We start from the raw sequence: 27,291 nt of genomic DNA, 5'->3' as shown, positions 1-27,291 counted from the left end.
ATCTCTGTACAGCCTGGCTGTCTTCCAAGTCTGTAAGCAACCTTGGGTTCTTTTTTTTCTGACATTTCTACTGTTTCTTGGTCATGTAGGTGTTCATGTTGCACAATGTCCATAATGTCAGACCTTATCTGACAGAGTATGCAGCACACCATCTGTTCCATGCTTTTGTCTTGTCGTGTCTGGTCTACTGCAACTTGCTTCTGGCATGAGTACCTGTAAATGCTATCAAGCTGCTGCATATGATCCAGAATGCAGAGGCCCATCTTATATTTAACCAGCCAAGATGGGTACATATTACTCCTCTCCTCAGGTCACTACATTGGCTCCCTGTAGCAGCAGGCATTAAGTTCAAATCCCTGATGCTTGCCTACAGAGTAGTCAGTGGGTCAGCAGTTGTGTATATGGAGACAGTGGTCAGGTGCTATGCTCCTTCTCACCCCTCTCTGGTCTGCCAGTGAATAACATCTGGTGATGCAACCTCTGCATGGTATCAAGTCTCAAACCAGACTCTTTTTCTGTGTAGTTCCCAGTTGATGGAACGGGCTCCAACCTGCTTCTATACTGCCAACTCTCTTGGTGTATTTAAGAGGCAACTGAAGAGCCATCTGTTCTGTGAATATCTGTCCAGTTGATTGAAGAGAAAAAAGTATGCTCTGTGATCCTTTATATTGTTAATTAATGTGTTGTGTAACTTTAATTGTTTTATCAATTATAATCTATGATTGTAAATTATTAGTTATTACATCTTTTCACTTAATGGCAATCTACTTTTCTTACCTGTCTTATTATACTGAACAAATAGGCCCTAGCTTAATGTTATGTTATGTTTACCTCTGTTGTAAGTCACTTTGGATAAAAAGGTCTGCCAAGCAAATAAATATAAATGTAAATATAAAGTTGGTGCTGCACTACATCTTGTCACATTGTTATATTCCAGGTACTTACATAAGGATCCCGTTCATTAATTTTAGCTTTTCATTTAATACAATTTTAACACTCCTACATATAATCTTGGACACTGGCAGACAAATAAATGACAACAATTAAAGATATTTTTGCATTTTAGTGTATTCACCTAAAAAACAGAATGAATGAAACATGTGCTGAGTTTTGCATCCAATATAATAGGCAAAATGTGATACAATTTTGGGTGACAAACTAGTGGCAGATTGACTTCTGAAATATCGACATAGCTGATGTCTTCATTTTTCAATTGTTTTTTTTTTTAATATAATAAGTTGCAATTAAACTGTAAATATTTCATTTAGGTCCACAAGGACCACCTGGTGATTCTGGACCTGATGGTCTTCCTGGTTTTGATGGACCCCCTGGAATTAAAGGAAATGCTGGGCCTTCTGGACAGCCAGGTAACAGAGATTCAAGAGCCATTTTCATTGAAAATGTTCCTATATTCTTTAGTAAATTTATGTTCCCTTTCCTTTTAAGATTTAAATATGACATTTGTTTTTGAATGTCACTTTCTCAGTTTGTACTTCCTATTACAAAGATAAATTAACAAAATTTTCCTGTATCATTTATATGTTCAAGCTGATCTTTGAAAATTTCCACTTTTGTTTGAATATGAACTGTACCTGAAAATCATGTTGGTATATCATATTGCCTTTATCACTGTTACTTAATGTATTTGAAGTATGACTTTTTTACTGATTTTTTTCTCCTTGTCTTATTTATTTAATAGTGTCATAATGCCTGTAGAATGCATGTTAATGGTTAGTGGAGGATTCCTATATGTGTCATTAAAAACATTTAATCAGTCATTCTTCACATAAGAATGGCTTTACATTATCAATAAATCATAATAATCATAATAATTTTAAAGAAGAGATTTGATGGGAATAGGGCAATTGCAAGTTGAGCACCCACAGTTAGTCTGCTAAGTGTAAAGGTCAGCAGGGTGCAAAGGCGCACTGCAGGTTATTAATTTTTTTATGCCATCTGGGAGCTGGTTGGGATCACTGCCTGGAGGGGAAGCCAAGTTGCCATTTGGGAGCGTGTCAGGACCACTGCCCAGATGGGATGCAAAAGATTGATCCAGGAATAGGAAATCTTGTCCAAGACTGAGTAGTGAAGGTGGTCAAAGCAGGACTTGAGACCACCTATTAGTCCTCCTGACCACCTGGGAGCAGCAGGGAGCTAATCCCAGGTTGTAACTAATTATATATCCTCCTCGCCCTTTAAATATGTGGGAGTATACTTCCTAAATTGTCAGGAATTACCTGGAATCGGTGGTCAGTCAATACAATGACCCTGAAAGTAGTCAGGGACTACACTTTAAAAGATCTCTCCTTCCCTCAGCCAGGTGACCATTAAGTCAGGAGTGAAGTGGTGGTAACAGCTCACCTGGCAAGGAAGTGGAGAAAAAGGAGAGAAACATGCCACTATCCTTGGGGAGACAGGACAGAGATGAAGAACGTAGACCAGGGACAGAGTATTGTTTACTGTGGCGATTGGAACCCTTCTTTCCATAAATAAAAACCCTTGTAACTGGACTATGTGCATTCTCGGGTCACTTTAAGTGAGTTGTTGACTCCACAGTGCCACACACTCATCACATAAGGCAGTTGTTCACTCTCTGTGCTGAGGTAAAGAGGCAGGTTTTTGTCCTAGTCTGGAATAGGAGGAATTTGAAGCTAGGGGACTAGCTATATGAGATTATTCCCGACACAAGGACACAATTCTTGGAAATAAGTTAGCATGTTGCCCTAATGTTCATATTAGTTTACTTTGTTATTTACTGACCTGATATAAGTGAACATAGTTAAGTGCGTGGGGCCCTTAGAACATAAATGCATGGCTAAAAACATTTATTGCAGTGTTAATTCATCTTTAGCTGAAGTCTTTAAAGGTGGAATTTGAACAGTTTTATTATATTAAATCTGTGGAAGTCAGGGCCAATTCACAGTATGCCTGTGCACAGTGTACATGGAACAATGATTTTCATATGATTATTTAACTTTAGTGACAGCATTTCATATCCAGATTTTGAGAACTGCTATAGAAAGATTGTTGATGGAGTGGCCATGCCTTATGTAATTTATATGGAAAAACATGACAAACCTACTGTCCCATATTTGACAAAATGTCTGTTTCCGAAGATATTTTTGCTTTCATCTGTATGTGCAAACTTTTCAAAGTAAATGAGAGCAACATAAAATATGCCATTTGTAGCACTTGTTCAACTAATATCTTGCCTGGAGGGACTAAAGTGCAAAATTTCCATATGGCATACTTCATTGCACACTTGAAGGCCACCCTGACAAATATACAGAATTCCACAAAGCTAAAAAGAGGAGAATTCTACTCCACTGTGCACAAAATGGATCAACAGCAATTTTGAATTAGAGAAAGTTATTTGTATCCCCAAGAATGCTCAGGATCAAACATGAGCACTGCATACTTTGCAGTTTTTAAATACATTTTTGATATGTGGACAATACTGTTTGTGAACAGTGCTTAAGAGGCAGACATCTTTCTTGCCCTTCCACTTGATAGCAGTTATTTTGCCTTTTTGCCACACAGCTAATGTTGTAGCTACACGCAGCTGAAGTTACCTTCAGTCAGGTGGTTCTGTATGCATCAGTTTTTCTTTGAAGTAATATCTCAAGCAGTTCAAGTGAAGTATAGAAATTGTCCACTGTTATATAGTAACCTTGGTCAAGCAAATGGCCAACCACCACAAATCTGTGTAACAGCACCAATGATGCAGCAACACTGCATTTACTGTACTTCCCATCCCACTTGGCCCATTTACTGGTGTAAATTATTGAGTTCCAGATGTACCCAGAGCTTGCTTCACACAGCATTTACAACATAATACCAAATCTTGCCCATTTGATTGCAATGTACTGTATCCACAAAATCCTTTTCGTATAAACCCTGAGACTTTCATCAATATGTATGTCATAAATGGGAACATACACCTTATCCCTATTTTTCATCATTGCCTGATACATTTTACACAGTTTGTACAGTTTCCATGCTAGGTGACAGACTTCACCTTACTCTTACTTATTAGTGAAGGGCAGGTATTTCATAAGCAATGAAAATGACACTCACTCATAATGTCCCCAAAAATTGTTATCTGCACTGATTTACGCACTATAACCTGCAGTGTCAGGAGACCAAAAAACACTAAAATTTTATGTACAGTGACAGGCTGCCAGCGAATGGGACAAGTAAATAGTTAGCTTTGACTTCTCAGACACTGCTTGGAATAATGGTTGTAATTGATTAGGGTTTTCTCGCACCCTTGTACCCTCAGACTATACATCAGACACCAGGTAAAAGTCCAAAGATGATATTTATTATAATAATAAAGTGCACAAAGCACGCTCCTCTCCACAATTCTCCAATAACAATAAACCACAATAATAAACAATCCTCCACTCCCAGACACTTAGCCACCCTGCCTCCCAACTCAGCTCATCGTCTGGGAGCTCCCACAGTCCTTTTATATTCCCTGACCCGGAGGTGTTCCTTCCCAACAGTCCACAAGTCCTTATTCCTTCCGGGTCAGGGTAAATAATGTTTTTTCTCACCCCGGAAGCCCGTCGCTCTTCCTATGACGAACTTCCAGGTCATAGGGCATGAAGAACTCTTCGGTCCTCCCTGCAGCTCCCTCTCGTGGCCCCCATGGCATCCAGCAGGGCAGTGCATAAAAACTACATGGTCCATAATGCCCTGCTGGTCTTCTGGGGACCTCCATGCTGCAAGGAGGGCTCCACCTGGCGGCTTGGGGATATTGGCCGGGTACATGGCCGGCCATATCTTACAGTACTCCCCAGTGACGAATCATGATTCGGAGCGGCCAGCCCCGCGAGGAGGAGTTGTTGTTCGGGTCCTGGCGAAGTCCAGAAAACTTCCGGGAGAACCTTGGGGGAATATTAAATAAAAAAGGATTTGTATTCCATGTGCTCCCAGGACAACTTCGCCATCCATGTCCCGGTCGGCGGCATTCATAGCACAGCCGCCTTCCTCCCATGTGTATCCCTCTGCGAGTCCGGAAACAGTCTGGAAAGTTACGCTCTGCCCCTTTGTTCACTGAGGAGGGTTCCACGGCCGCCCCTGAGCTCTCAGCCCGCTGCTCAACTTTGTCAGGAGACCCCCTCTTTATTCTAGGGATCTCCAGTTTACTCTGGGGTTTGTCCACAGTTTGGGTCTCTATTAGTGAAAGAGAGCCCTTTTACTGTCTGCACGCCCTTTGATTTATAAACAACATGGGTCGGGGTCTTTAGGATCGAATCGCTCCAAGAGACAGCACCATCCAGCTGCTCTGGCTCGATTGGTCTTCCCGCCGCCCGTAAACGCTTCGCCTCTCTTGTAGGGCACGATCCACTTGGCACCCGCTATGGATTAAAAGCGGGCCCGGATCACACTGCGTCCCTATTACATTATATACGGTACCGACATTACCTGCCTGTACCGCCAAATCACATAACACGGGAGGCTCTCGGTCTAATCGCCGCAGGTACTCACGTACTTTTCTTAAAGGCGCCGCCGCTCCCAGATCTCCAACGATCTTCTTAATCGCCTCTAACGTCTGCAAAATACTCCGTACGGGCTCGATTAATTTTTCGAGTTCCCGCACGTCAAAATAGTTAGTTAATTCGGCCGGAGGTTGGCTTACTTCCTGGTTTGCCATACCGTCCGGCCGGGAGCCAATGAACACGCCCGCTGTCGGCACGTGCTCTGATGGGTTCCGCACGGGTTTCTGGGAATTGGAGTTCTCTACGGACGAGGACCGGGCCGCCATCTTTGGCTGACTGCGATCTGCCTGTATTAATTTGTCGGCAGATCGACCAGCCATTTCCCGGCCCTCCTTACCTTCTCGTGGGTTGAGCGGTGCTTCGCTCACCTCCCCTTTCCCCTTCGGAAAATTCAAGTCCGTCTTTTCTTGGGCGAAGCCACAAACAGCTGGACACGGAACGTCACCTTTCTGGAATCCTTCGTGGTACTTCCCGTGTCCCTCGCCGGCACCCGTAATGCGGAAGTCCTTTTCGTTGTCCGTCTGCCCGTACAAAAGCGCCACACTGTCTTCGGGAGATTCTCCTGCATCCCGCAGAACTTCCGGATGATCTTTTCCGAGGTATGTGCACGGTACAAAATGAGTAATTTGAAATAGATTATTTACATTACCAGCACATACCTCGTTGTAGGTTTCTTTGTCCGGAGTCCTCTCCCGATCCGTGTAGTCGCCCTGTCGCCATTCCGAGTGTCGCCATGACGAACATGGAACTTCCGCTGGTGCTGTTGCCCTGTTTTGTCTTCTTTTTTCCCATTACGGACTTGAAAAAAGGTGAGGTTTCTGGCGATTTTCCTGTGTGTGTCGTGACGCTGTCTTCCCGGGGTATTCTGTCCACAAAATTTTTTAAATTCAGGTCCTCTGCCAAACTGACGGCCAGAGAATCCTGCCGACTACGCCAATTGTAATTGATTAGGGTTTTCTCGCACCCTTGTACCCTCAGACTATACGTCAGACACCAGGTAAAAGTCCAAAGATGATATTTATTATAATAATAAAGTGCACAAAGCACGCTCCTCTCCACAATTCTCCAATAACAATAAACCACAATAATAAACAATCCTCCACTCCCAGACACTTAGCCACCCTGCCTCCCAACTCAGCTCATCGTCTGGGAGCTCCCACAGTCCTTTTATATTCCCTGACCCGGAGGTGTTCCTTCCCAACAGTCCACAAGTCCTTATTCCTTCCGGGTCAGGGTAAATAATGTTTTTTCTCACCCCGGAAGCCCGTCGCTCTTCCTATGACGAACTTCCGGGTCATAGGGCATGAAGAACTCTTCGGTCCTCCCTGCAGCTCCCTCTCGTGGCCCCCATGGCATCCAGCAGGGCGGTGCATAAAAACTACATGGTCCATAATGCCCTGCTAGTCTTCTGGGGACCTCCATGCTGCAAGGAGGGCTCCACCTGGCGGCTTGGGGGTATTGGCCGGGGTACATGGCCGGCCATATCTTACATGGTTTATTTTGAAAAATATCTTTTCTACCAGAGTATCATCAGCAAACAGTAGAAAATAGTTCAGATAATTATAATATGCAGACACCATTAGACCAGATTTGCCCATAAATGAGAAATGGGGATGTGCAAGGCTATCAATGGTGGTATCAAGCTGACAATAAAACAAACATCTCTGAAACTTGCAGGTCAGAATCTGCTGAACAGGTATGAGTTCCCCTGTCCATATCACTGTCTGATGACCAATGTACACCATTGTCACTGTCACAAGAGTTAAGCAATAGTTTTGTTTCATTCAGTTGTGAAAACTGGTTTTGTGGCTTTTTGCTTACATGCCTTTGTGTTTTGGGGTGAAGGCTCTGCCCCACTCATGAATATTAATGAGATACCATAGAGTTACCACAGAGTAGAAGAACACATAGAAATATTCATGATTTTTTTTGACAACATAATATTATTTTAACTACTAGATAGCAACAGAATATTGTCCTGAGTATAATGCACTGTACCATGACTAATTTCTCTTGGTCTCATTCGGGGTTAATCATATTTGCATAAGTTACTGCCAAGGAGGGTAGCTTTCATCTGGAGACTGCACTCACTATAAACTAATTTTACAGAAGCTGCTTTGAGTAATGCTGTATACAAAATAAATAATCAGAATTTGCATAATAGGATCATCACAAAGAGACATTTAATACATTTGTTTCATTTTTAAAATATGTAACAGATCATAGCCCTTAAGTTAATATACTGTAAACAAGGATAGGCAGAGACAAAAGATGCACTGGCCTCGGCAAACAAAGAAGCATAGCTGGAATAAAAGAAAACATATTAATGATTACATTTACTTTTAGCAATCATGGAAAATTTTGTTTGCTTTGCTTATGAACATTATAGTTAGAAAGAGGCAATTTTATGTGTGTATTATTTCTGTTTTATTATGTTACTTTCTGTAAGGGAATTACCATCATTCAAGCCACAGTTTTTATTCAGATCTCTCACACAATAATTCATAACTCATAACAACTTCATGCTTTACAGCAAAAATGTAAAAAATATCAATAAAAATTTAATACTTAAACAGGGCACACACAGTACAGGCATTCAAGCACCCCAAAGCATTTACTCTACGTTTGAATACTGTATACTTATTTTTATTATGAAGATTCTAATCTTAGTTAGACAATCCTGTTAAAAGCTAAAATGCAGGTCTATATTTAGATATGAATGATTGCATTCAATATAATGCTGTGTACATATACAGTCATATGAAAACGTTTGGGAACCCCTCATAGCCTGCCTAATAATTTACTTTCAACAAAAAAGATAATAGTGGTATGTCACTCATTTCCTAGGAACATCCGCGTACTGGGGTGTTTTCCGAACAAAGATTTTTAGTCAAGCAGTATTTAGTTGTATGAATTTAAATCAAATGTGAAAAACTGGCTGTGCAAAAATTTGGATACTCTTGTAATTTTGCTGATTTGAATGCATGTAACTGCTCAATACTGATCACTTGCAACACCAAATTGGTTGGATTTGCTCGTTAAGCCTTGAACTTCATAGACAGGTGTGTCCAATCATGAGAAAAGGTATTTAAGGTGGTCAACTGCAAGTTGTGCTTCCCTTTGACTCTCCTCTGAAGAGTGACAGCATGGGATCCTCAAAGCAACTCTCAAAAGATCTGAAAACAAAGATTGTTCAGTATCAGGGTTTAGGGGAAGGCTACAAAAAGCTATCTCAGAGGTTTAAACTGTCAGTTTCAACTGTAAGGAATGTATTCAGGAAATGGAAGGCCACAGGCACAGTTGCTGTTAAACTCAGGTCTGGCAGGCCAAGAAAAATACAGGAGCAGCATATGCACAGGGTTGTGAGAATGGTTAAAGACAACCTACAGATCACCTCCAAAGACCTGCAAGAACATCTTGCTGCAGCTGGTGTATCTGTACATCATTCTACAATTCAGCACAATTTGCACAAAGAACATCTGTATGGCAGGGTGATGAGAAAGAAGCCCTTTTTGCACTCACACCACAAACGTAGTTGCTTGATGTATACAAATGCTAATTTAGACAAGCCAGATTCATTTTGGAAAAAGTGTTTTGGACTGATGAGACATTTGGTTATAACAAAAAGTGCTTTGCATGGCGGAAGAAGAACACGGCATTTCAAGAAAAACACCTGCTACATACTGTCAAATTTGGTGGAGGTTCCATCAGGCTGTGGGGTTAGATCAGGGACTGGGGCCCTTGTTAAAGTTGAGGGTCGGATGAATTCAACCCAATATCAACAAATTCTTCAGGATGATGTCCAAGCATCAGTCAAAAGTTGAAGTTACGCAGGGGTTGGAAATTCCAACAAATTTACAAAACACAATTCGAAATTTGCAAAGACATTCATAAAGAGGGAGAAGTACAATGTTTTGGAATGGACCCCTGACAGACCCCTGACTATCATCGAAAATCTATGGGATGATTTGAAACAGGCTGTCCATGCTTGGCAGCTATCAAATTTAACTGAACTTGAGAGATTTTGTATGGAAGAATGGCCAAAAACACCTCCATCCAGAATCTAGACACTCATCAAAGTATATAGGAGGTGTCTAAAGGCTGTTATATTTGCAAAAGGAGCATCAAATAAGTATTGATGTAATATCTCTGTTGGGGTGCCCAAATTTATGCACAAGTCTAATTTTGTTATGATGCATATTGCATATTTTCTGTTAATCCGATAAACTTAATGTCACTGCTGAAATACTACTTTTTCCATAAGGCATGTCATATATTTAAAGGAAGTTGCAACTTTGAATGCTCAGCCAATGATAAACAAAAATCCAAAGAATTAAGAGGGGTTCCCAAACTTTTTCATATGACTGTACATGACTAATTATATAGCAGCTGCAGGGATTTCTGTCAGAATCACCAATCCCAAGGAATAATAATCCACTGCAATAACTGGAATGTTCCTTACTACTGCCAAAGTAGCACATCTTAGTGCACTAGTGTGGACAGCAAAAGAATGTTCAGTGTGGCTAATGTGGTCAACGAAAAGAGAAACTGAATTTTCTGCAACAAAACCGAGATACTGTTGTTCATTAAAAAACCTCCCCCTCATGCTAAAACATAGAGTGATTAACACTCAGATAAGGTTATTATTATGTATTTTTTTATTGTTGTATGCTTTTCCATTTTTAAAATATTATGTCTTTAAGTTATGATTAGTTTTAAAATGCTTTGCATCAAAAAGAAAGAAAATAAATGGCTGTGAAACGAAGGAACACACAGCCAGCTAAATGTGGTTCAGCAGATGCCATTTATTTTAATGACTGTAAATAATGTTTAGAAGTTAGAGTTATTATTAAGTGGTATTACTTATTACTTTTACATTGTTTAATTTTACTGTTTTTCAAATTTTGTTGAAAATTGTTCCATCAACATAAGAAAGAAAATTGGTTTGTAGCAGTTAAAGCAACAGCTTGAAAATCCATTTCCCATAGCCAAATTATGTAACTATAACTAGCCAAATTTTATTTTTTAATGATTTATGTGGTATGAAAAAGTGAAGTATTATACAAATAAATGTGACATTTATCAGTAACTCTGATCCAGACCTAGTGACATTTTTCTCTGTATCATATAAACATGTGTATCTCTGTCAGCATCAGCTAATAGGTGCATAGACATTATTGGATATTGGCATTTGACCTAAATTCCCCATACCAGTGCATCCCTAATATATATAAATTACACAATAGACAATTTTGAGAAGAATAGACCATTACCCTGTTTTCTCTTGAATAACCTAAAGTCACAATTTAAAGTCCTATTCTCTACCTCACTACTCTTAGGTTACTCCATGTTTTATTGTTTTCTGTGTGAAAAAAACAAAACAAAATCTATTCTTAATGAGTTTCCAACTGTGTCTCTGTGTCCTTGTTGATCATGTTACCTTTTAATCTCCCTGTGCTTAAACTGAAAAGATCCAGCTTCATTAATATTTGCTCTTGGCTTATACCCCACACTCCCAGAATCAGCCGTGTCACTCTTTATTTTAGACACCCGGAGAATAAAACTACATGCAGTACTCCAAGTAAGGTCTCACCATTACACTATGATTTATATTCTATACTCTACACATCATGCTACATAACCATCTCCCCAAACACCCAGCACAAAGGCTTGGACACGGGTATAAAAGCACAAAGAGTCTTTATTGTGGGAAACTTTTCCTTCAAGGGTTTCCCCTACTACAACCACAAGTACAATTAAGCACAGTGATAAGCACCAAGCAACTCTAGAACATTAGAACAATCTAGATGACACCAGGCTATTCAGCCCAACAAAGCCAGTCCTATTTCTTCCTTTTCTAGTGCTGCTATGTCCTTTTTGTGGCCTGGAGACCAAAACCGCACACAGTATTCCAGATAAGGCCTTACTAGTGCAATGTAAAGGTTGAGCATAACCTCCTTGGACTTGTACTCCACACATCGTGCTATATATCCTAACATTCTGTTTGCCTTCTTAATGGCTTCTGAACACTGTCAGGAAGTCGATAGCTTAGAGTCCACTATGACTCCTAAATCCTTCTCATAAGGTGTACTCTCGATTTTTCGACCGCCCATTGTGTATTCAAACCTAATATTTTTTACTTCCTATGTGTAATACTTTACATTTACTGACATTAAATTTCATCAGCCACAAATCTACCCAAGCCTGCATGCTATCCAAGTCTTTGTAACGCTATAACAGATTCCAAAATATCTGCTAATCCACATATCTTGGTTTCATCTGCAAACTTAACTAGCTTGTTATTTATATTCCTTACTTTTATTACCACTCTGATCATCAGCCAATTCTGATGAGGTTCCTCGCACTATCACCATCTGCTTCCTGTGTCTGAGCCAATTCTGCACCCATCTAAAAACATCACCCTGAACTCCCACTTATTGTAGTTTGATGCCCATCCTCTCATGTGGCACTTTATGAAACGCATTCTGAAAGTCAAGATAAATAAAATCATATGCTCCACTTTGATCATATTCTTTTTTTGCCTCCTCATTGAATTCCAGCATGTTAGTAAAACACAACCTCCCTCTTCTGAACCTATGCTGACTGTTCAGAATAACTCCTGTCTTTGCTAGGTGTTGCTCAATTTTATCCTTAATAATTACTTCCATTAATTTTCCTGTGATACATGTTAAGCTTACTGGCCTATAGTTGCTTGGATCTGTCCTGTCACCCTTTTTAAATAATGGGATGATATTAGCCATTTACCAGTTCTTTGGAATCTCTCCAGTACGCAGTGACTTCCTAAAAATATGTGTCAAGGGTTTCTATATGTACTCCCCTTTACTATTTTTAATGCATTCCATCTCCTCCTTGAGTGTTCTTTTACTACTAAAATACTGAAAGAATCTTTTAGGGTGGTCTTTCGTCTTATCTGCCATATTCCTCTCCAACTGTCTTTTAACCTCCCTGAGGTCCTTCATAATGGTTGCCTCATGTTCTCATACGCTCTAGAATTAACTTTCCAGTCATTAGTCTTATATGCCTTATAAAGCAGTGTTTTCCTTTGCAGCTTCTTTTTAAAATCTGTATTAATCCACTGTGGTGTTTTTTTAAATTTCCCATCAATTCCAATTTTAGGTTTGTATCTGTCCTGCATTACATGTAAAACATTTTTAAACCTGCTCCACTGCTCCTTCACTGTCTCCACACTTAAAAACTTATCACAGTCTATCCTCCTTATACTTTGTCGCATCTGGTCAAAATTTGCCATACCAAAGTTCAACTTAACAATTTTAGTCTTTGCATCTGCACTCTTACAAAATACTGAGAACTGTATTACATTCTGGTCACGTGACCCTAGTGGTTTAATCACCTACACCCTAAATTCTATCTTCATTATTACAAAATACTAAATTTTTAAATTTAAAAACGTCACCCCGTGTTGGTGCTTTAACATGCTCTGTTAAAAAACAGTCACTGATTACTTCTAAAAACTCCTCCATCTGCAAGGTTATCCCAGTTAATATTTGGATAAAGTCCTCCATGACTATAATATCTCCCTGTAAATTTGCATTTTTGATATTACTAAAAAGATGTGTGTTGAAATTACTGTCTAAATTGGGTAATGTATAACACACTCCTAAAATAAGACCTCGTTCCCCAATATTTTCCAGGCAAAGCCACATGTCCTCACTAAGATGGGGCTCACCATCCAACTGAAAAGGTCTTACATTTAAATTCTGTTTGGCATAAACAGCAACCCCACCTCCTTTTCTGTTCTGTCTATCCTTCCTAAAAATGTTTATCCCTCTAAGTTACACTCATCCCCATCTTTGTTATCTAGCCAGTGTGAAGGACAGCCGGGTCCCATGCCCGGCAGGGATGCCCCTGCTACTTATGTTCCAGGGGAGCTGCCATGGGCAGTCCAATACCTCCCCCGGGACGCTTGGTGGCAGCCCTTCCTGGCCAACGGTGATTCCCCAACCGCCCGCAGGGCTCCATGGGAGATGGAGTCCTCCACAGCTTGGTTGGGGCCCGGGGTGGCCGCTAGGGGGGGCTGTCTGCTTCCCACAGCCCAGCTGGACGAGTCTTCAGCCCCACCCAGAAGTGCAATCAGGACCAGGTGGTTAATCACCTGGAACGCTTCCGGGTGGGCTATAAAAGGGCCCAGCCACCACCACTCGACGAGCCAGAGTTGGGAGGAAGGAGACGAAGCTTGTCTGGGAGGAGTGGTGGAGCGAAGTGGAGAATTGTGGTGTGGTGATTTAGTGTTGGTGCTTGGGACTGTGTTGTGGCTGGGGGGATTACGGGGAAGACGTGCCCTCCAGCTGAAGAGAAAATAAAAGTATCTGTACTTTTTATACGTGCCTCTGTGTGTTTCTGTGTCGGGTCAGGCACCTATATAGCGCCTTTGTTACACCAGGTTTCCATTATTGCTATAATATCATTATTACTGTATGCTCTACTACATACAACTCCAACTCACTTCCTTATTTTTGATACTTCTAGCATTAAGGCAAGCTATTTTAATATGTTACCCCTTCTACATTTAAATGTTTGCTTAGAATTTACATTACAAGACATTTTTATTTCTACACCATTGTGTGTTCCTCCATGTATAGATCTAAACCTGGCCTGTCCTAAACTCCCTGCCCCTCCATTCCCTAGTTTAAACAATCCTCTACTAATTTAGCAAATGTCTTCTTTCTCTCTCTGTCACTGCCTCCTCCGCTCCTCCCAGCAAGCTTCATCTTCCATCCTCCTGACTCTGGCTGTCATAGTTAAGGCAGATGGCTCCTTTTATGTACTTCTGGTTTCCCGTAAGTTCGAAAGCACTTCCAGGTTAAACAGAAGCTCCAAGAAGTAGGGCTCCCCAGTTCCTGCAGCACTCTCTGGCAGCACCCACGGAGCCCAACAGGGCTCTGTTAACAAACTCCAAGTCCCATGACGCCCTGTGAGAATCCGAGACACTGCTGCAACCCAGGGGGGCTGACATCTAGGGATCTGGGGGAGATAATGCCCTGTGCATGCTGTCTTCCATGGTCCTTCCATTGCAGAGGCATCCCAGCTGGGTTAGGGCCCCAGTCGTTCCTCAAAATACTAAATACAGGATCTGCTCAATTACCCTTTTTTATGTAACGGGATAACATTTGCTATTTTCCTCCTTATTTCTCCTAGTGCACATTGATGTTCATAAAATATTAATCAAAGATTTATGTATGCGTTCACTAACCACCTTGAGCATTCTAATATATAGTAGATGTTATCTGGTCCTGTTGATTTCTTAGATTTCAGCCTGTTCAATTCAAGTAGGATTTCTACCTCTACAACTTCCAAAACACTAGTTACCACTTTAGTAGTCCCTGTTACTGCTGGGCGTGTCAGTTTTGACAGCATCACTGTATTGAATGCAGAGCTATAATTGATAAATTGCATTGTTGTACCTTATATTTACAATCTTTTCATTAAAATGGTCTTTATGGTAAATAAAATACTGCATCTTTGGCCATGCAGTATTCAAGCCAAGAAAACTGGTCAACCCAACTTTAATTAAAGCTCCATTGTCCAGAATTACATTTTATCATTAGGATTTTCTTGAGCATTGGACAATGTGGGCCTACAACTTTATGATGGCTAATTTCGTTTTTTTCTGTCGACATGCCTAGACTTGAAGTAGTGTCTGTTAGCTGCAAGTGGATGGTGTTGCCCTGATTCTCCTCTCAAACCCTTTCCTGTTGATTATTTTTCCAGCTCATTTTCTTTAACTCCTCATCTACTGTAATCCTTTTCAATGTTATTTCACTAGTTCATCTTCTGTGGCAATTTAGATGGAAGCAGAAAATGTTTCTTTTAACCCAGCACTATACTCAATTAAATGTTGTTTTCTAGGTAATTTATGCATGATCCCACCTCATAACCTTGTAATATTATAACTTAGTCTATTAACTACAGTACTTCTTACTGTTTTGCATTAAGTTTAGATGTGTGCATATGTGAGATAGGCCGTATCACAGGACATTGGAATAAAATGTATCTTTGTATCGTTTAGCTATGAAAAGTGCATTGAATTATTTGCAGGACAGGTGAGAAGGCTTTGGGAGCACACAACTGTCATGGTGGTATGAAGGCACACCACGGGTGGAAACATTGTTGGCAGATTAATATGCGCGAGAAGGCCTGTCACTTACTTTAATTCATGAGCGTCAGCATGCCAACATCCCAGTGTTACTTCATGTTATACCCGTGAAGGATGTCCATTTGGTCGCGCGAGTTGCAGCAGAGTAACTAGCTGACAATAAGAGTGAAAGTCCCAGAGAAAGAGTAAAAAAAATAAAATCAACTTTAGGAGGCATGTGCACATATGTGTGTATGTGCGAAAGAGATGTCCGAGATATAGAGAGGCTTCCGTCTAGATCGAGTCTGCAGGTGTGGATGGTCACAAATATCGTCAATGACTGGATTGTCCCAGGTAAATATAAAACCAAGTGACACCCAGCAGTGGTCGTCTTTAGAAAGAAAGGTTAGCTGAATAAATTGAATAGCAATCCTTGTAGAACATTCCTGTAGCAAGTTATTTTGGGTTTTTTTTCAGTGATATTCCCGTATTTTTGTGCTTGTGCCATTTTTTTCACTTTTCATTTTGATAACTGTTTTTCTGTCCCCTTGATTTTTGCCCTTGGAGAAGAAGAATGAAGAAGACTTGTCTGATCATTGTTTTTGTTTTTTTCATTATTTTGAGCCAATGTACAGAATCAATATCACTTGATATTTGTTTATTCTTGTGTTTATATATACAGTATATTAATTTAGTGTCATTGCAGAAGATTGCATTTAATTTGAAGTACATGACACTAGAATTTTTTTTGTCTTGGTGGCAATAAAGACTTATTTTCTTTGGTACTGTGCCTCCATTTTATACCATTGACCCATTTGGTTGCGTTATAGATGCCCAGAGTTTTAGTGTGGGCAGAGGTGCCAGTGCATAGGGTATCTCAATATTAACATACCATAAAATATACCCATTGTGTAAGATGCACAGATTTACAGTACATTCAAACTGTTAAAAAATTTTGAGAGTTCTGTTTGGGGTGCTTGGTCAGTTATTTCTGGTAGCTTGGAACTCTCTCCCCTCCCCCAGTACACACACACATTGCTACATACCAGTTGTAATTTCCAGTGACCAGTAAACCCCCGATTCTCTAAAGAATCGGAAATCCAAGAATGGCAATCACTTTCTGTTCCCTTCGATCTTTGGAGGGATGAAAAATGATGGTGGGTGGGAGCGTCCTGAGACAGTTTTCATTTAATTAAATAAATATATTTGTACTAAAATTAACCAATTTATTATAACTAAAATTGAAATGTAATTGTCATATCATTTAAGTCCAAAATGTCTTTGAGTTGTTGCACTTGTAAGTAAAACTAATATCGGAGTGCAAAGGTTTAAATGAAGTAAATTGGAAACAAAAAATTCATAAAATGGCAAATTCAAAATAGTTAATCAAAAATTTTCTTATGAACATTTTTGGTAAAGATGGTTTCCTATTCTTGAATTAGCTCTCCCTGATGTGGAGTAGTTAAAACATTCACTTTAACGTCACACAAACACCAGACTCTTGAAAAGGCAACATAAAGTTGTCCATGACCAAATACAGGCTCAGATAGGTAAATCCCTACTTTGTCCATTGTTTGTCTTTGGGATTTGTTGATCGTCATGACAAATGCAGCCTTAATGGGAAATTGGCATCATTAAAGTTTAGAAGGTAATTTTGTCCCTACTTTAAGGTTAAGACTGTTTTATGGTAATCTGGCCGGGCTAATAGTGTTTAAAAATTCTAATGGGAAATTAAGATGCTCAGTTTCATGTTCAGAATCAACACTGTCAGTACTTAGAAAGACGTGGCTTTCTTCAGGAAGCAATCCAATCACTTGGTTATTTATCTGGTCAACGTCAATAGGTTGTATATGCGGTGGTGTGCTCGTTCGCGTTTGGGCGGCGATTGTATTGCGCATGGCTTCCTTCTGGCCTCTGATCTCAGCTTGGAGATCTATATTACTAAACGAAGGTTGGATATGTGGTGGTGTGCGCGTTCACATTCGGGAGGCAGTTGTATTGTGCATGGCTTGCTTCTGGCCTCTGCCATCCGTGCATATATACAAACATTACTAAACAAAGGTTGTACATGCAGTGGTGTACACGTTTGCTTTCGGGTGGCAGTTGTATCGTGACGTGGTTTAGTTTACAGGTTGTGATGTGTTGTGTTGTTTGGGCGCCACCTACTGACTGTGGGTAGCCGCTGGGTTTACTCTGGGTGAGGCGCTGTGCGCGGGCGCTTTCGGTGCTGCTGGCCTCTGGCATCTGTGCATATATACAACCTTCGTTTAGTAATATAGATATGTAGAAAAACATAAATCAACATAAGATACAATGATGCTTAGTAAGCCAGCATGGAAAACAATCAACAAAAACAGGGAACCTATTTATAAAAAAAGGAAAATAAAAAAGTCACATATAGAGAGAGAGAAAAAAATATGGAAAACAAGAAAAACAAAGAAAATACCAGTGTAATATTAAAAGATGAATATATGGTAGTCAGTAACATTAAATGCAAAGAGAGTCTGAGTGAAGTTATACATTCAGAATTTCATTAATTATATTAGATTAGCAAAGGCAGTTATATACAGTTGTAGGTACTTAAACATAAAGGTGGGCTCCTATAAGTCATACATTCAAGATTTCAACAAGTATGGTACACCTTCTTCAAGGTGGAATTGAAAATTGAGCATTCTTCATTGTTTCCTTTGTATTCAGCAATGCAGAGAGAGTCTGGCTGCACGTGAAGTCTTCGCTATATAACACATGGCAGAAATATGGTACTCAATAAACCATGCCCTTAGAACTGTATTTTGATATACTGTATGTATTGTTATGATTATTATATTCTAATACATAATTTAACATTTGATTAAGTGACAGGTATTGCTGGGCTAGTTAATCAGTTTCAAACCACCTTTTTTCTTCTTTTTAAACAAAGCTGTGTCTTTATGTTTACTCACTATGAAGTTAGTATTTTGTGAAGCTTGTTTTTGTATCTGGCTGCAAACTTGTAATGGCAATCTGCAGCTGTACTCAATGAAGCAAGCTATAAAAAAAAGTAAACTGGATTTAATTCTGCTTGTATAGCTGCTAAAATGCAATAAATGTCAAGTGTTGCTGTAATAAGTATGATGTGAGGTTAATGCATGCCAAAGATGATTAACTACATAATGCCATGGTCATGAAAAAAGTAAAGATGTTTACAGAAAAATGTATTAATATTAATGTATGCCAATACTTTAAAATAATACAGTGAATATGATTAACATGGGCCAAAAGGGTGTAATGGAACACAGTTTTTTTGCTGGATGATGGTTTATTTTACACTTTAAGTAGTGTGGTCCCCGGCCGGGACGCCCAGGAGGACCGGAGGAGGGCTTGTGCCTCCTCCAGACCGTGAGGGGGCGTCCGCCCTGGTTATGTAGGGGGCCTCAGGTAAAGGGCTTGGAAGCCCAGCCCTGTAGGGACCCGTGGCCACCGCCAGTCGGCGCCCCAGTGCCTGAATATCCCGGGAGCCCAGCACTTCCGCCACACCAGGAAGTGCTGGGGGGAAGATGTTCGGGGACACCCGGACGGCTTCCGGGTGCGCAGCCGGCACTTCCGCCACACAGGGGCGTGGCTACAGGGGAATGCCGGGAAGCAGCTGGAGCCCATCCGGGTTCCTATTTAAGGGGCCGCCTCCCTCCAGACATTGGCAGAAGTTGGGTGGAAGAGGACGGAGCTGGAGGGAGGATTAGAGGCGGCCAGGAAAAAGGCACTGGAAGAGTGTGGCCTGGACATTGGGGGAATCGGTGCTGGAGGCACTGGGGTGTGTGAGTGCACAAAAACTTGTATATAGTATTGTAAATAAACGTGTGTTGGGCGAACTATGATGTCTGTCTGTGTGTGTCCGGGCCAGCGTCCACAGTAGAAAGCCCAAGAGTGACTCTGTTCTCACTTTCAGACTCTTTATTACATAGACTTGAACACAAATGCCCACTATAGTCCTTGTGTAGTTTGCAGTAATAAGTGGTATTAGAAAGCTGCCTCTGTGCCTCTTTTATATAATCAGATGTCTTCATGATTATTAAGGCACCCCCTTTATCGGCTGGTTTGACAATGATCTCTGTGTTTTCCCTTAGTGAATGTATGGCTTGCTTTTCTTGTAAACTGATATTGTATACCTGGTTCTGCTCTCGGTCCAGGATCCCAGTTTTGACCTTCTGTCAGTAGCTGTCTATGTATCTGTCCAGAGTGGGGTTTCTTCCGGGTTTTGTTGTCCATGTGGGTTTTTTGGTGGAATTATTGTATCGGCTCATGCTTGCTTCCTGTGTATTATTGTCCTCCTTATTATGGAAGAATTCTTTAAGTCTGAGCTTTCTGAAAATTTCTTCCATATCACTGCAGAGTCTGATTTTGTCAATAGGTTTAGCCAGACAGAATGAGAGGTCCTTTGAGAGTACTGACATCTCATTTTTGTTCGGTGTGTAGGAAGAAAGATTAACAATGCAGGTCTGGTGCTTCATGTTTATTGATGATGTGCGTAAGCGCCCAGCTTTCTCTCTGAGTCTTTGCAACTTTTTCTTTTTGTTTTTAATCAGAAGTCTCTGAAATCTTTTGTAATATAATTGCAAGTCTTTAATCATATCTTGCAAGTTGTTCTCCAGGAGAAGAATGAAGTTGTAGACCTCTTCTTGGAGGTACAACACGGTACAACACTCTATACAACTATAGTCCTTATAAGATTACATTCACCCAGATTCTTGTGCTTCTCTATTAGCCTGAATTACTACTGGTTTTGTGCTTCCTTTATGCATCAGTGGGATATTTGAAGTTTTCTGGTTCAAACCACATGTCATTTGACCAATGATGCTTGGGCAGAACTATGTCCTTGAAAACTTCTACCAGCCCAAGTCCTCCAGTGCAACCCAAATGAGCTAAGTCAAGTTTGCAATTTGCATGTAAACATCAGTTTATTCTGGCTCCAATCTTGTATTCTCTGAATATAACAAAGCACACAGAATTGTTGACAAGAATTGTTTCAAAATTATTTTTTTATTTTCTTAAATACATACTTTTAACATGATATGTGTCTTCTGCCCTCGCCACTCGTTTGCATACGTAGTTATGAAGCAAGCTAAACACACATTCAATAAAAACCTAAGGCACTGGTGAAGTTGAGGCATTTAATGAAAGTGGTGTGAAACTGTAAAATAACAAGCAATACCTATCAGAATTAGTTAACTTAATATACATTCTTCATTAAAATGCCTTTAAATTTAATACAAACCACTTTGTTATTACTTCCTTATGAAATGGTATAAATATTAAAAAAGATTCTTCAGTACAAAGACATCCTGCTGCTTCATATTTAAATGCATAAAAACAGGCCTGAACTGTAAATATACATTTATATCTACATGCATAGTAAAATGAACAACTAAAAATCAAACAGTGTATATACTAATAAAGAAACAAAATATCTATAACCAAAATGCCTTTACAAGGGCAAATAAACAGCAGATGGAAATGTATGTCTGCCACCAGCTTCTCCATGTGCTGTTTGCTTCAAGATGGAGTCTTAATAACAATATAAAGCAATACTTAATTTAGTCACTAGATGTCCCCTATGAGCACATTGTAACAAAGGACAGAACAATAAGTAAAAAGAAAAGTAATTCACACCTTCCACATGCTAGTCCCTATTAATGAACAATGCAGCTCTGAAAGCCTTGCTGGTACAATACTTTGTTGAAATATTTTCATATAATTGGCAGATGAATTAAAGTTCTGGTGGTCTAAGCACATACATCATAATAGAAAAACCTGCCAAACAAGCACATTTTTGATTAGTGATCTAGGATGAAAGATAAATACATTGAATGGCATTTTCCAATCAATAAGTTTTATATGGAGTGTAAACTGAAAAGTTTTCTTTATTTATTTATTTTTAATGTATTTATTTATTCAAAGTGAAGCATTATATAGACATATTTATGTTGGTATAATGGAGCCCCAGTAGCATTTCTTGACACACTTCTGTTGAATTATGTGTTGGCTGAAAGTACTCTTTTTGTCAGAGAGAGGAAATACTGTGTAAATTTGGTAGAAGGTACTATATAAACAGGGATGTAGGGTACTGATTAAATAAATACAGTTTACTCTGAATTAATTCAAGCTTTTTTCCTCTTCATTATGTACAGTATTTACCTCTTGATATTTGTGTGTTAGTTCAGTCCCCTGTGGTTATTTATATGTTTTTTGTAGTATGCTTTTGGTTATCTATGTACAGTATTTACATTTGTTAAATGATAAATTCTTACTTTCTGCTTATCTTCAATTGTTTTTTATTATACTAATGTTCCCATACCAAGATCCAGTTTCTTATGACCTAACAGCAAAATGAGCAGGTTTTAAAAAAAATATTATACAAATTTGTTCCTTCCATAGCAGCCCCTCAGACTGATGTTTCCATGAGTGTGCTGACCTCTTTTATAAGTCACATTGTATAAAAACATCTGCTAAGTGAATAAATGTAGAGGGTGTTTCATAAAGTACGCAGTTTTTAAAATGCAATAAATCAGCCAAAATCAAAGCAAAATTCAAAATTTTTATTTAATTTCATTCAACATATACTTCAATTTAACAATGAAAAATGATATCGAGTATATGTCCACCTCCACTTTCTCTACAAGCAGTCATCCAATCATTGAAATTAACGATAACTCTTTCACAGACGTCCCTCTTGATTTTGCCGATTACCTGTTGAATTTCCTTCTTCAGTTCGGCAATCGTTTGAGGTTTGTTCATGTAAACTTGTAACTTCACATATCCCCATAAAAAGAAGTCACAAAGTGTGAGGTCACATCGGAGGCCATTCTTGGTTGCCACCGTGAAGCAAGATCAGACGCTCAGGGAATTTTTCATGAAGTAAGGTGATTGTCTCCCGGGATGTATGGCAGGTAGCCCAATCCTGCTGAAACCACATTTCATCAATTCCATCATCCTCCATTTCTTCCAGATCAGGCCACAAAAAGTTTGTGATCATGTCCTGATAACGGTTGCCATTTACAGTAACTGAATTTCCATCATCATCTTCAAAAAAGAAGGGGCCAATCACGCCTCCTGCCCAAAAACCACACCAAACCGTGGCTCGCAGGGGATGCATTTCGTGCTCTTGGATCACTCTAGGGTTTTCGTCACCCCAAAGGCGGCAATTTTTTTTGTTGACATACCCCGAAAGATGGAAATGTGTCTCATCACTGAAGATTATTGAAAAATTATTTATTGAAAAATTGTCATCCTCTTGTTCCAAAATCCAATCGGCGAATCCTCGCCGCTTTGCATGATCTGCTGGTTTCAGCTCTTGTGTCAACTGAATCTTGTAGGGGTGAATATGAAGATCTTTTTTCAGTATTTGTTACACCGAAGATGGTGACATACCCAGCTGTTGTGAACGATGGCGAAGTGACTTCATTGCGCTCACATTCACACTGTCCTGCACTACTGCAGTGTTTTGTTGCATTTGAACATTGCGGTTTTGACCGGGCAATTTTCTGGTTGCAACTGACCCAGATTCTTCGAATTTCTGTACCAACCTCAAAACTGTTGTTGCGGTAGCAGCATTGTCACACCAAAGATTGCGCCAAACTTACGGACATTCTCTGTGTAGCAGTCCCCGTTTTTGTAATGAGTTTTCAGAATAAGAATGCTTTGCTCAATACTGAACTGCTCTATGGCTACTAAATGGAAAAACGACAAATGGTCTTCTAATCGGAATGATAATAGATAACGAAAATGACAGGAACAGTGCTGACAACCTTCAAACAAAAAAATCCCATACAATTCAAAAACTGTGTACTTTATGAAACACCTTTTACAATTGAAGGTTCATCATTTATTAGACATATCAGCAATATTATCGTTATTTTTATCATTAGAATGTACATCCCTTGCAAATGTATACAATGGGTATTCTAACACATTTAAGCTAATTTTATTTTATTTTGTTTTATTCATCTCAATTACAATGTTAATTGACTTGCATTGATTTTGTGCTAATCAAAATTAAATTGCTTAGTTTTATAGTAAGTTTAACCTAATTTGCTTGTTTGGTATGTAAAAGTTGTATGATTTAATTATTTTTGTAAATGCATTATAGCTGTAAAGTTGTGCAAGTGCTCTTAGGCTGCACTCTGTGAAGGGCATCATACATAAATTATTTGAATAGAATCTTACCAGAACCATACAAAGTTGTTACTTATATTATATTTACAAAGGTTTTTTTTATTCAGATCTATTTATTTTATATGAAATTATTATATATAGGCATTTACCACTATCCTTTGTAGTGGTATGTAGAATATTTCATATGTATATATTCTAGCCAAATGCTAGAAAATATCAATAAACATGAAACTTTCTTTACTAGTTGGAATACACTTTGTAACTCTTTTTCCGTTAATCTGTCAGATGATTATTTTTTCCAAGTTGGTTATGTTCTAGTGTAGTATGGGTCAGTTTTTAATTTTTATAATTTAAGGCATCGTAGCTTATGTGAAGTGGAAACATTCATTAAGGCATGTTTCTAAGTATATTAAAATTCAGTTTCCACCACCTGATGTTGTCTTCAACCAGTTAAAGTATGCTATGCTATGTGCTAAGTAAATGAAAAAAGCTGATGGGCATAAAAAAATCTTACACATCTTTTTTTTTTTGCATACTTATAAAGGTGTATGGTGTTTTAACTTAAAGTGGGAAATTAAATTGGAATTGGAGATCCTCCAAAAGAAAGTCTGGAAACTCTTGGAAAATCTTATTCTTTCCCTAATAACATCACTGAAACTATTGTGTTTTTTTTTGTTTTATTAGTTTTATTTGTAATAGATACCTGTGCCCCACTAAAGGAGTATCATTCTTAAACACTATACCAAAAGCCATTTGACCTTTGTAAAAAATTATAGGGTCTAAATGTTAAAGGAATACTCCACACCAAAAGTGATATTTTCTTATATTTTTTATAGGTTACTTACCCCATGTAGTAAGTTGTGACTTAGTAGTGATTGATGTTTTTTTGGAGAAAAGACATGATGAATATTTAAATACTTTTAATACTTATTTCCAGCAGACTCTGCATTAAAAATAAACAGTAAAAGCACAATCCCAATTTGATTATAAACAGGATTCTTGACCAGAGAATGAGGAGGAGAGTTGGATCATTATTTCAAATGCACATTATCATGGGTCTGTGCCTTTCCTGTTTATCTTTTGCATTGAGTTTTCCAGAAATAAGTATTAATAGTACTTTCGCAAAAAAAAAAAAAAGTGTATTTTGCATTTTCTGGGAATAGGGATAAATAAGGGACATGTAGATTATGCAACACAAGTTATAAGAGAAGTTTTTTTTCCATGGACGTTTTTCACATTCTTTACCGTGGTCAAGAATTGATCACTGCTTTGTCCCGTTCAATTTTAATGTTTGTTATGTATTTTCTACATAGAAATATAAGATTAAAAACGTTTTGTTGCCACCACTACAAACAACACATAAATAACTTATATTTTTTCATATGTCACTCCAGGTGAGAGAGGTTATCCGGGTCCCCCTGGCCCCAATGGACCACAGGGTCTCCCTGGACCTCCGGGTACTGGCACTATCCCCCATGGATTTCTGATTACTCGACATAGTCAAAGTACAGATGTGCCACTATGTCCAATAGGCACAAACTTTATCTACGATGGATATTCCCTTTTATATGTGCAAGGAAATGAGAGAGCACATGGGCAAGATTTGGGTGAGTATTTTTTTCTTTCTGACATTTGATACATTTATTTTCATCTTTAAAACATTTAAAGCACTTTAGGTATTTATAAGAATATACAGTATACAGTATATTTTTTATCAATCCATGTAATATATTCATTAAATCCCAAACATGGTCAGTTACTGGAGCATACCGTAGTAGTAAGTAGTGAGTGCAACGAGCCAAGGTTATTATAGTTTTGCCTTTTTATATTAGTTTGTATTTCTATATTTTTTCTGACCTTACTTTGAAATTCAGTTTAGTTTTAGTTTTCCTTCATCGTGCATTTTTAGTTTTGGTTTAGTTTTTATGTTACAAAGCCATTTCTATTTTATTTATATATATATTAGTTTCAGTTTTAGTTTTAGTAATTATAGTATGATTAAAGAGCTACTATGGAGTTTAGTTTTTGGATCACAATGAGACAGAACTATGCACTTAACGAGTTTGGATATAATATGAGTTTAATGTTAGTGGAAGCTTATTACACTGCATGACACAGTTTACTATTTGTTTTTTTTTTTTGTCTGATAAAAACAAGCATAATCACAACCAGATACGAATATGAACAATTTCACACAATTTTGTAATTTTTTTAATATTTTCTTTGTCATTTGTGCTGAACAAAACTGTTGGCACTTTTTTCTTTTCCTTTTATTGCCCAGAATGGGCCAATTTGTAATGAAATTTAGGTGAATATAATGAATGCCTTCAATATTGCATTAAAAAACTCATATACTGGGCTTTGTTATTTTCTACCAGCCATATTTATCTCTGATTTCTTCTCAGGCACAAACAATTTATAGACAGAATTTTTCCACCTGCAGACCTGAAAAGATCAAAAACCATTAAACAGAATCACTGTGTTGTGACAGGTGTGACCATGAAAATCACGGGGACTTAGGAAGAATAAGGCTATTAGGCTTGAATCAGTGTGCAGACCCCACCTGGCTGTATTGAGGGAAACAAAGACAAACAGCATGCAGTGTCAAGGTTAGGGGCAATGAGACTTGAATAGCCCACCATAAGAACAGTAAACCCATAATGAGCAGAGCAAGAGCAGGTAATAAGAGTATGGACAGGCACAAAATGGCAGAGACAGCATATGAGATTAAGAACAATATATACAGTACATTATCTAAACCTGTTTATCCAGAGCAGGATCAGAGGAACCTGGAGCCTACCCAAGCAGGTTTGGATACAAAGCAGGAAAAATCCCTGGTATGCAATATGTATGATATGGCTGATGTTAAGAACAAAAAGAATATGATATTTCAAATATCTATTTTGAGACAGAGAGAAACGTTGACAAAATGGGGACAAATATTTTAAAACATAATTCTGCTATTGGATACTTTTAACAATATCTGCAATTAATAATGATGAATATTAACTATCCATCCATCCATCCATTATCCAACCCACTATATCCTAACTACAGGGTCACGGGGGTCTGCTGGAGCCAATTCCAGCCAACACAGGGTGCAAGGCAGGAAACAAACCCCGGGCAGGGCGCCAGCCCACTGCAAAGAATAAATACAAAAACACGTTAGTATGTTTAGCATTTCATCACTTGGCAGACTCTCTTTGCCTACCTACCTGTAGTTCAGTAGAGACATTGTCAGCTCAGGAATTTTACAAGGTTTGTACCTCTTTGTTGTTAAATGACATTTTTAAAGCAAAAGTGATTGTTTAGCAACAATATGCTGATCTTGTATTACGACCTAGTCAGTCTCTCGATCAGTGCCATTTTATTTTCAAAAATCGGGAGTGGTCTCCCCTCAGTCCCCGTGTACTCAGATATGGGGATGGATATTTGAGGAGTAAACCAACCATTTTCCAACCCGCTGAATCCGAACGCAGGGTCAAGGGAGTCTGCTGGAGCCAATCGCTAATTCACATATCT

At 38.9% G+C, this 27,291-nt stretch overlaps 1 protein-coding gene across 1 annotated transcript in view; it reads left to right on the top strand.

Moving 5' to 3' along the window:
* The window catches only part of col4a5 (collagen, type IV, alpha 5 (Alport syndrome)), a 481,130-nt gene that overhangs the window by 419,012 nt on the left and 34,827 nt on the right, over nt 1–27,291 (top strand). Inside the window, exons 46-47 of the mRNA XM_039765771.1 lie at nt 1,269–1,367; nt 25,164–25,376. Coding sequence (XP_039621705.1) covers nt 1,269–1,367; nt 25,164–25,376 — 312 coding nt within the window. The remainder of the gene's footprint in view (nt 1–1,268; nt 1,368–25,163; nt 25,377–27,291) is intronic.

This window comes from Polypterus senegalus, chromosome 10, assembly GCF_016835505.1.
Source record: "Polypterus senegalus isolate Bchr_013 chromosome 10, ASM1683550v1, whole genome shotgun sequence".
NCBI classification, from domain to species: Eukaryota; Metazoa; Chordata; class Cladistia; order Polypteriformes; family Polypteridae; genus Polypterus; species Polypterus senegalus.
The sequence above is the reverse complement of the archived record's forward strand: the minus strand, read 5'-3'. Positions and strand labels throughout refer to the sequence as shown.